The sequence below is a fragment of the Sceloporus occidentalis genome, unplaced genomic scaffold (assembly GCF_023333645.1).
Source record: "Sceloporus occidentalis isolate IW3139 unplaced genomic scaffold, rSceOcc1.0.p SCAF_37, whole genome shotgun sequence".
Lineage (NCBI taxonomy): Eukaryota > Metazoa > Chordata > Lepidosauria > Squamata > Phrynosomatidae > Sceloporus > Sceloporus occidentalis.
In genome coordinates this window covers 3,893,523-3,905,458 of record NW_028317017.1, presented here as the reverse complement: position 1 = coordinate 3,905,458, position 11,936 = coordinate 3,893,523, and the positions used below count along the sequence as shown (strand labels likewise).

Here is an 11,936-nt window from a genome sequence, read left to right as displayed (position 1 = left end):
ATACCACTCCACGCTGCCTCCCACATCTGCCACTCCACGCTGTATCCCACATCTGCCACTCCACGCTGCCTCCCACATATGCCACTCCACCCCCACATATGCCACTGTGCCTGATACGCCTTATACCCCCTGATACACCACTCCATCCTCCCCAGACATGCCACACTACCTCCCAGACATGCCACGCTGCCCTCCCCACATATGCCACTCCAGTCTACCCCCAGATATGCCACTGTGGCCCCAGATATGCCTTATACACCCTGATACACCACTCCGTCCTCCCCAGACATGCCACACTGCCCTCCCCACATGTGCCTTATTTAATGTATATGCCTTATACCCCCAGATATGTCACTCCGTCCTCCCCTGATATGCCTTATACCCCCCAGATATCTCATAGTCCCCTCATAGAGTCACAGACCCGTTCACAGCACACTGACACCATACTTTTTTAAATAAGTACTGGGTTAATCTTCACTGCCCCCAGGATTTAGATTCCCCTTAGTTTGGCCCCCCTTTATCTCTAACTGCGCCTTAAGTTAACTTTATTAAATTAATCAAATTAACCCTCAGTCCTCATCATTAAATTAACCCTAAACACCCCATTAACCATAACTGCCCCTAAATTAACCCTAAACACCCCATTAACCACAGCATCCCCTAAATTAACCCTAAAGACCCTGTCAACCACAACAGCCCCTAAATTAACCCTAAACATACCATTAACCACAACTGCCTCAAATTAACCCCAAACACCCCATTAACCACAGCTGCTCCTAAATTAACCCTAAACACCCCATTAACCATAACTACCCCTAAATTAACTCTAAATACCCCATCAAAACAACTACCCTAAATTAACCCCCACCTCCCCTAACTTTCAGTAGCCCAAATATTAATTTTATACTTACAGCTAGATGAGTGTCACAGCCATGTGGTTCTGGCCTTCTGGGAGAAGGAAGGGGGCGGGGCCAGTTGTCACAGTGATTACAGGGAGGGACTGGTAAGTAGGAGCTGCTGCTGTGAGTCAGACTAAACGGATTATATAATGAGGGGTATTTTTCAGAGCGTTTGCTCTGAAAAAAACCTCATTTTATAATCGATAATAATCGATTCAACTAATCGATAATGAAATTCGTTGGCAACGAATTTCATTATCGATTATTATCGATTTTATCGATTAGTTGTTGCAGCCCTAGTTCTCACACAAGAGACAGCCAAAATACTAATCCATACTTTTATGATATCCTGTTTAACCGGCCTCTTCTTCTCTCTCCTTTCAACACTCCAATCCATCCTAAACATTACTTCCAGACTAATTTCCCTATCTACGTTTCATCTGATGCCCCACTGAGCATGGCTCCCTATACCCTCCATAATGTAGGGTGTACATCCTAAGGAAACCTTCTGTCATCCCCACCTGTAAGATCTCAGCACTATTGAGATTGCCAATGGATTGTAAAACTCACAAGAACAGTCCCTCTTCTCCTTCTCTACCAATATGTATTAATGCGTGTTTCTATTTGAAAAATATTTTCCCTGTTACCTATTGTGGCAGCGCCACAGAAGCTTTCGGAGCAATATAAATAAATTTAATGAGTAAAGAAATGCAAATTTTGGGTTGAATACAGTGATAGCTGGAACTTCACCTTTGTAATGGTTTTGTAGTAGGGAATAATAAATGTGTAAATCCTGGAAGGAGTCCTGTCATAATTTCTCAATGACAGTTCTAATTTGCAATATATTGAATTAGGAAGTATAATAAACTGTAAGGGTGCAATATTTCTGTGTATTCAGTATGTTAATATTGCATAGATTATTGCAATATTATCTTTGGTAAATTTTTTCTAAAAACTAAGGAAAATTATGGATTATCTAGCAGCATATATTTTGATCATTGGCCAATCTAAACTCGGTATGTGTTGAGCCAGAATTCATTCATCGCTGCATGAGATGGTGTTATATACACTCAGAGCTAATTAATTGTCTGAAATTTTAAAGGGATGCAGTGTTTCTTAGGAATTATTATGTTGAATTGTCTTTGAATACAGATTTTAAGCCATATGTAGTATTAATAGTTAACTTTATTTTACAGTCTTGTGTGTAAAGCACCTGCAGGTGGAAGCAGAACAAGTAGCTTTGAAGAACCTGAAGCAAAGTGTCATATCTTCTCACAAGGTCTATCATCCTGCTGTGGCTCCTACTTTGGTTCTCCTGCTGCTATTCTTCATTATTGTAGTACTTAGTATATGGCAAGCCAAATCCAAGAAAATGTTATGCTGGAAACAAAGTTATGAAAAGCTAGGTGGTATTTCTCAAGCTGTCTCCTTCTTCGACAAAGGCGAAAATAAAATTGTCCTGAAGAAAGGTTCTGATACTGAAGATGACAGCTTTGATGAGTTTGACATAGTATATAGCACCTGTGATGGGACTATTTATAGAAAATTAAGCTTTAAACATAGTACAGCTGACAAGGAAGTGGTGCATGATCAACTATATTTAGCCAAATTGTGAAAGTGTGCCATCATCTGCTAATTGCTTTCATCTTTGTAATAGTTGGGAATGAAATTATATAATCAAATACGCCTTGACAAATGAAGTACATTACAGTATACGACCAAAAGTCTGTGGACTTGTTAAATAGTTTAGGCGTTTCAGCCACACTCATTGCTAACAGGTGTGCAAAACCAAGCACATAGGCAGCCATCTCCATAGACAGACATTAGCAGTAGAATGGGACATTGGGACTTGACATGGCACTAGGATACTTTCCTCGTTCAGGAAATTTCTGCCCTGCTAGGTCTGCCCCGGACTGCTGTAAGTGCTAATATTGTGAAGTGTTAAATATTTCAGAGTAACAACAGCTCAGCCATGAACTTGTAGACTAAGCACACTGCACACATAAAAATTACCTGTCCTCTGTAGCATCACTCACTAGAGTTACAACCTGCCTCTGGACACACCATCAGCACACCCATCACTGTAGAAAAGCCCCTTTAAATCCCGGGATATATAACCTTCACCCGTCTGGCTTTCCTTTAACTACTACAGATTCCTCGTCGTATGAAACTCCACTTACACCAGTGGCTTAAAACAATGGGTTTATTAAAATAACAAATACATATATATGAGTATATAGAGAAGCGTCTGAAATACAAGGCTCTATGACTAACTATACTATGCTAATGACTCTATGTGTGCATGTAAGGATGGGGTGTCCCTGTCACCTTGATGTTATCCTTCCTTCTTTCTTTCTGGTTCTCTCTCTTGTCTTTGTTGCTCACACAACACCTTTATAGCCACTATGCCCAAACAGTCCCAGCCAATCATCTTCTTAGTTTGTGTCCACTCATCCTTAGGAAGGCACAATCTTGTACCTGCACCAGCTGCCTGTAGAGACCGCTCTTGTCCAGGAAGTTAGATTGCCCCCACAGTGAAGTTGATGGTCCTCAGGGCAAATTCAGGGTGGGTTGATATTGTCTCCTGCAATCCTTTTGTTGTAGGAGAAACACGTGCTTGTCTCCAGCCCAGATACTATCTCCTGCAGTCCTTTTGTTGTAGGAGATTGTAGATTGTATCTCCTGTTTATTGTTCCCACCTGGTAGAGAGATAGCCCTTTGATGTATTGTGAGTTCCTGGACATTTGGGTTTCGCCACTAGTGTAATTCCTTGAAACTGGTTTACTCAAGAGGAATCCCATTGTGTTGGGATCCAGCTGTTGTCCTTGGAGATTAATAGTTGACTTATATTTATTACAATCACGAATAAGGAGTCTCACAATATGAGTTTCCATGGCCCAGCAAGCTGAAGACCAATAATGTACAATGCCAAGCATCGGCTGGTGTGATGTAAAGTACACCACCACTAGACTCTGCAACAATGGAAAAGTGTTCTCTGAAGTGATTAATTATGCTTCACTATCTGGAAAAAGCTACCTACTGGAATGCATAGTGCCAACTGTAAATTTTAGTGGAGGAGGTTTAGGCTAGGCCCCTTAGTTCCAGTTAAGGGTAATGTCACTGCTGCAGCAAAAAGAGGTGTTTTGGGCATGCTTTCAACTGTGTGCACCAGTTTGGGGTAGGCTGTCTCCTGTTCCAGCAAGATTGTACCCCTATCTTGTACCCCCTGCGCAAAGCAAGGTCCATAAAGTCATGGTTTGACAAATGTAAAACTGAACACATTTGGAATGAACTGAAATACCCATGATTTTGGAATAAGAAGTCCAACAAGCTCATATAGATGTAATGGTTAGGTCTCCACATACATAACATTCCCTGTGTGAAGTTGTTTGTAGATCTTCCTCCTACATAAATAGCTAAATGTGCAGTAAAACTTTACAGTATAATCATAAGGTTGTATTACTTTAGTTTAACATAGAGGGTTTAAGAATAATATAAATTAGTGGTATTATGAAATGATGCCAATATTGTTGTTGTCAGAGATTAATGTCTAACCCTTTATAGGCCTTCACAAAGCTTCTTAAGATGTATGTAAACATTGTTGGTTTAATCTTAGTATTTACTTACCACGGTGCCACGAACACTTGTATTTAATGCACTGCCTTTGCCATTTAACTGTAGCTGTGCACGTGATTGGCTGTAAGAACAGGGACTCCACTGTTGACTGACCACTCTGGTTATGGAGCGGTCAGCTACAGTAGCAAAAGGAGCAGCTCCCCCACCACAATTTGTGGTGTTGGCAACCCTGGAAGCTGTTTTGGGAGATCATGGATCTTCCTCTAACTGTCCCAAAATAAAGGTCAGCACAGAAACACGTATATTGGAGTGTGATGTTTGAGACGCCAGTTACAACCTCTTGTTTCTGCAGACCACTGTCATCTTTTGTTTCTTACTTCAGCATCCCAATGAGGTGGTACCTCAGTTTTAATAAAATCTGTTATTTCCAAAGCCTCCAAGAAGTAGTTTTCTGTGTCCTTAGCTTGTTTAGCCGAGTATAATTATCATAGGCAAAACTGCAGCAAAATGCATGTATGGCATAAAGGCCCTTTGTTAATTAAATTCTATATATAAATTTTGCAATATCCTGAAAAGTATAAATATAATGCGTCAGTTATGCAAAAATGTCATTGCATTGGAATAAATAATAAATATTTCATCTGCTGTCTACAGTTAAAGGTCTTTAATATTTAGTCTGCTGCAAAATGCTTTTAATTACCGAATTGGCTTATTAACCTTTTCCCTGGCACCATTAACATAGGTATTTTATTTTAAATCACAAATGCATTCTGCAAGTATATTATTAGCTTTTGAACGTTATTAAAACGAGTAAACCAATTTATTATTACCAATGATCATAAAAGAGTCCTAGGATAACTTGCAGTGTAATTTGCACAGCCACATTATTTTCAGAAGAAGAAGAGGTTTGATGGACCAGATCTAGCAGACACTTAGCAAAACATTGTTGGCATAATCTTCAAAGCAATTGTTCAAGTAAATAACGTAAAATGTAAGCACAACTAGCAGTGCTACCTGCCAAAGCTTTCGAAGCCGTTCGCACCAGGACAGAATATTCCAATATAGCAAATGTGGAGTTTGTGGAATAGTTGCAACAGACACAGATATTGGAGGAGCCGCAAAAGTCCTTTGGCATATTAATTTAAAAAGTTCTACACATACAGTCCTTCAATGCCACATTAAACTGCGCAACTACTACTCTGATCTGCCCATGAATTTAATTTGACCAGGGCTCTCCTCAGCCTTTGTTTCTGTAGGTCCAAATGTTATGTTATAAACTGCTTTGTATGTCCTGTTTACCCATTGTACAGTGCTGTGGAAGATGATGGCACTTTATAAATCCGTTAATAATGATAACAAAAGCCTCAGCTACCTTTCCTACCTTAATTTTAGCTGAGCTAGACTGGAATTCTAATTCTGGAGAGAACACAACAACACCTGTCTCCACACTTTAATAAGGAAAACTATTTCGAAGCCTATCTCTCCTTTCTGATTCTGGTGGTGACCTGCATTTTATTATCTGTTTCTATTTAAAGTCATTGACCTTTATTGTTTCGCTGATTCTTGATTATAACTTTCACTTTGCTCTCTAGTAGGCATATGCAGCAACCTGGACCGTATCCTGAACCTTGCTAAAAAAAAAACAGCAATGAAAGGTTGGCTGCAGTTAGCTTAATTACAAAGGTGATCTGAGTATTAGACACACCAAAAATGACGGTCACGGTGATGATTATCCGTGCCAGTAGTTGCTCAGCATTTAATAATTGTCAATGATAACTCTTATATCTAAAATAACCTAGATGAAGGTCAAGTAACACATTGCAAGGGATCCACAATTTGGCTTACCTTTTTGATTCCTTGTATTAATATGCCATGCTAGGAGTAATAGTGAGATAACAGCAATAGAATTAATATGTTATAGAACAGAACACACTATAGATAGCGGCGCTCAAACTAGGCTAAGAAACATATGAAGACAGGAGCCATAGTTTCACATTGCATCATGTAACTGGCGAAACAAAGAAAATATATGCTCTAAAAGTATGTGTTTATAAATGGGACAGGTTAGTTTCATATGATACAAATCTGAGTTTGGCACCTCTTTATTTTGATATTATGTTGTTTTAATAAAAAGGCGAAATATGTGGTTATTTTCATCAACTTTTCTCATGTTTCCCTGTTCTCAGTTCTGCTGATTCCATTCCTAGTGGACAGCAACGAAAACTCAAATTCAGGAAACAATTTATATAACAATTTATAAACAATCCGGGATTAACAAATTTCCCCGTAAGCAAAGGTGTGCCACCATTCTAATTGGCAAGCACTGAATATTGCTACATTGCGAGGAACAGTCTAAAAATTTTTCCATGAAATATAATTTTGCTTCAACAAAGAATATAAAGCATGCCTATGTACATATTAGCTTTTTGCTTACAATAGTCTGAGGGAATGTAAAATATTCCACTGTTTATTCCTATGGTTTTGATTTTTTTTGGTTCGGGACTTGGTCTCCCATTCTTTACAGCTTATTTCTATTGCCATATTTGTTATTTTGTATGTGATTTTTTTATGTGATATATACACATAGCCCCATTCCATAGGTATACATCAGTTAATACATATTTTTGTATTTTACACAGGAAGCCTAGATCTAAGGACAAAATTAACAGGATTATAACCTTCAACCATGGAATAACATTACATATATGTAAAACATTTTGTTTACTCCACCCCAACAATCAAACAGTTCAAATATTACCCTGGTATTCTGACAACTTTTCCACATGTCTACAATGTATTCCCTCAAAAAATAGGTGGAGGAAAAACCTACATCATAAAAAAGTGGAAAAAGGCATTACGACAAAGATCACATTGTATTTTATTGTGTGATTTTATAACTACCGTATTTGCTCAGATATAAAACAACTCTGATTATAAGACAATCCCTCAAAATGTGAATATTAATTTAGGAAAAAAAGAAAAAGCCTGAATATAAGACTACCCTATAAGAAAAAAGTTGTACTAGTAAAAATTAATGTAAGCTATGTTTTCACATTTAATAAAAACTATGATTGAGAAAAATGCATTTTTTTGTTTTTATTTCCTTTTATTTGCCAATCTGTCCCCCACATATACCTTAGACCCCCTATATGACACTCTGCCTCCCAGATATGCCATATACCCCTATATGCCACTCCGCCCCCCAGATATGCCTTATACCCCCTATATGCCACTCTGCCTCACAGATTTGCCTTTTAACCCCCCTATGTGCGACCCTCCCCCCCATATATGCCTTATACACTGCCCCTTACCCCGATTTACCAGTGCTTCCCTAGCCGTGTAATCCGTGCTTCAGATTCCTTGGTGTCTAGTGGGGCAGCCGGGGCTTCTATGAATGAGCAGCGGAAGGTCTTGTGATGCCGGCGCGCTGTCATAGAAGCCCCGGAGTAAGTGCCGGCAGCAGCGGAGGTTGTCTGCGCTCATCGCACATATGTCCACCAGCTGCCAGAGAGGAGGGTCCAGGTCCCCGCAGCACTGCGGGGGATCTGGATCTTAGTGTTGTAGTCATACCTCTACCTGAGGTCTGATAAGACGATGGTTATTTTCCAGAGCATTTGCTCTGAAAAAAACTCGTCTTATAATTGAGCAAATAGGGTGTGTACCGTATTTGCTCAATTATAAGACGACCCCCCAAAATTTGAATATTAATTTAGGAAAAAAGAGTATAAGACTACCCTATAGGAAAAATGTTTTACTAGTAAATATCAATTCACATGTTAATGTTTCATATTTAATAAAAACTGATTTTGAAGAAAAAAAAATTAAGAAAAAATATTTTTTGTTTTTATTTCCTTTTATTTGCCAACCCCCCCGAAATGCCTTTTAACCCCTATATGCCACTCTGCCTACAAGAATGCCTGATATCCCCCATATGCCCCTCCCCGACTTACCACTGCTTCTCCAGACTCATTCCTCGTACTTCAGACTCCCTGGGGTCTAGTGGGGGCAGCCGGTGGACATCTGCGCAATACGCGCAGACAACCTCTGTTGCTGCCGGGACTTCTATGAAGCAACGAAAGGTCACGTCACGCCTGTCATAGAAGCCCCCAGAGGAAATGCCGGCAGCAGAAGAGGTTACCAGAGAGGAGGATCCGGATCCCCTACAGCGCTGCGGGGGATCTGGACCTTAGTCTTATAGTCAGACCTCTATTTGAGGTCTGATTTTAAGACGGCCTGTAATATAAGCATTTGCTCTAAAAAAAACTAAAACCTTGTCTTACAATCGAGCAAATACAGTATATTTTCTTCTTTTCCTGAATGGGTGTGAGATATATATTTGTCCATACAAGATGAGTGATGTTTGGGTAGTGGCAATACAACACGAGACTATTGTTCTACACATGTTGTAGGTATTATTTCAGGTAGTATAGTAATGTTATCACCATTATTTTTTATTTGCTCTGTTTTTCAGTATATGGGCTGTAACATTGGTAAGGATACAAATAATTATAAAAGAAATCACTGTTTTAATTAACATGACTTAGCGCAACTATTGTTTTCCCTTCTGAATGTATTTTGAGGATTCATAGGCCTCTATGTATTATTAAAACATTTTTATTCTATTATTTTTTTTTAATATATATTTCTTAGTTTTCAGCAAACATCACTATTGTAACATGAATCTCCTAAATTGATTTCAAATGTGACCAACTAATTAGTGTACACTTTGGCGTAAAGAAAACTGGGCATTAACACCAAAGGACGTTGTACAAGCTACAGGAAACTTCAAATCAAATATATAAAAATCCATATTCCCTTTTCCTTACAGGCACACATAAAGATAACCACCTATTTTATTGTATTTTCCAGAAATGTGATAAAGTTCATGGACAATGAGTGTACATATGTTAATCCCATTGAATGCCATTTTTCAATAGTCCCACACAGGAGAGATAAGTATCCTGTCTCTGTGATGGTGGAACTGTAAGACAAGGTCAGAAGCTTCTGGGTGTGTACAGTTTTAGGTGTTAAGAGAGGAAAGCAAATCATGGCTATTGCAGCAGAGCCAGAGACAGATAATCAAATAAAATGTAATCAAAACCTGTTTGTAATTATATGGATTTAGGTAAGCAGGGAAAAAATGTACTTAGACATAATAAAAATGAATTAAATGTTTCCATTCCTTTTGTGCTGGGAGGTTTTCTTATGATCCTTTTTAAAATACAGCAACTTCCAGCTTATTCACACTGTCAAAAATGTAAAGGTCTACAGTGCTTTTGTTGAAAAAATTGGGTATTTGCCATTTGTTAAAACAAGTATAATTTCATAGTTTTCATTAAAAGACATTTAGTTGCAATTGTATACATGTACAAATATTATTAGCAAATATAATATGACTAATATGTGACCGCTTCATTTCATTATCACATTATCATTCACAGCTGACAAGGCAGATCGGAATGTGATCATTTACAATGGTTCATTTCACAATCAGGAAACAGGTACTGTAGTTGGCTATCTCCACCCATTTTATCGTACATCTTCTCACCCCTAATTAAACTAAGGACGTTAGCTCAGGCACGCTTTAAAATGCCTTCATGTTATATCTCACAAGCTTTTAAGAGGATGCATCACCATTCTGTTGTCCTGGAGCAAACTCCAGACTACAAGATGCTCTTTAAAAAACATTTGAAGTATATGTATTATCTTTCCTTCTCGACGGTCTTCATGCTGTGTACAATTGCAGTGAGGAAATACTCTACATTGTGTTTACTGGAGGTGTCTTCACTGAATGAAAACTGCAGACAGGAGTATTATGCTTCACTGGAATTACCTCCAGCAGATCCTATTGACTGCCCTAGAATCATAAGAGGAGATGTGGAAGCTATAGACCAAGCATTGATTGACAGGGTGCTTGTTAAAAAAAGACAAGCTCCAATAACTGAAGAACAATATTTGAGGTTGACCAAAGACTGCAAGATGTACAAGAAAATTCGGAAATTTATTACCTTTCCGCTAAGTAAAAAGGAGGAAGATTTTCCAATTGCTTATTCCATGGTGGTCCATGATAAGATTGACATGTTTGAACGTCTCCTGAGAGCGATTTATGCACCTCAGAACATTTATTGTGTCCATGTGGATGATAAATCTCCAGATATCTTTAAGGAGGCAGTAAGAGCCATCACGAATTGCTTTGACAATGTGTTTGTCGCTTCTAAACTGGAGAAAGTGGTCTACGCATCATGGTCCAGGGTGCAAGCAGATCTGAACTGCATGGAAGATCTTCTGAATAGTAAAGTTAAGTGGAAATATCTCTTAAACACATGTGGGACTGACTTCCCATTAAAGACCAATGCTGAAATTGTAAAAGCGCTTCAATTATTACAGGGAAAAAATAGCATGGAATCTGAAAAGACCCCAGAGGGTAAAATCGCTCGCTGGACATATCATTTTGAAGTAGATACAGATATACATGAAACTGACACCAAAAAGAGTCCACCTCCTGACAATGTTAAGATGTTTTCAGGAAATGCTTATATTGCAATCACAAGAGACTTTGTCAAAAGCCTGTTTAATAATCCCCAGGTGAAAAAAATAATTGAATGGGAGAAAGACACATATAGTCCTGATGAACATCTGTGGGCAACTTTGAATCGAATGCCTGGGGTGCCGGGTTCTGTACCCTCCCACAAAAAATATGACACTTCTGATTTACTTGCAATAGCAAGACTAGTAAAATGGCAAGATCATGTTGGAAATGTCAATGAAGGGGCACCTTATTCTCAATGCACAGGAACCTACCAACGAGGTATCTGTATTTATGGTGTTGGGGACTTGCCATGGATTGTACAACAGCATCACCTGTTTGCGAATAAGTTTGATTCTCTGGTTGATAACAATGCAATACAATGTCTGGAACAATACCTAAGGCAAAAAGCTCTTTATGGCGAAGAGCCATAACAACATTTCAGATATTTATTTCAAAGCTCTTTATATATGCATTTATATTTTTTTAATTTAAATAAAAAATGTATGTTTTATAATTATTCGTATGTTTGCAAAATAGTGTATAGTGATTTTTATGTAGAGCATATGATTTATGTTTAAAAAAAAAAAAAAAAATGTCCAAAAAACACATTTTTACCTCTAGTATGTTCACAGCGTGCCTGCCCCCCCCCTGGTGGTTGTGTCATGCCATATCATGAACATGCATGTGCCATGCTTTGAAAAACATACAAATCTATAAGTGTATGCAAGTTGATTACCTGTCGAAATTGATGTGGATTTATTTTTGAGTCCCCAATCATTTCAGTCCCCGTTGACTTCGACATTTGTTGTGAAGTGGCAGCAGATGAAGGGCTTGCTAAAGTAACTTTCTGGTCAAGATGGGATAGATAAAATGGACATTCATATTTTAGAAAATGTATTCCAGTTTTTAATAAAATAAATCTACTATGGAGT

General features: G+C 38.4%; 1 protein-coding gene across 1 annotated transcript; it reads left to right on the top strand.

Moving 5' to 3' along the window:
* The first annotated feature begins 10,100 nt into the window (after nt 1–10,100).
* Nucleotides 10,101–11,435, top strand: LOC149297752 (beta-1,3-galactosyl-O-glycosyl-glycoprotein beta-1,6-N-acetylglucosaminyltransferase 3-like). Its single transcript, XM_089488205.1, has one exon. It carries the CDS (start codon nt 10,101–10,103, stop codon nt 11,433–11,435), a length of 1,335 nt encoding a protein of 444 aa, XP_089344331.1.
* The last annotated feature ends 501 nt before the right edge of the window (nt 11,436–11,936 follow it).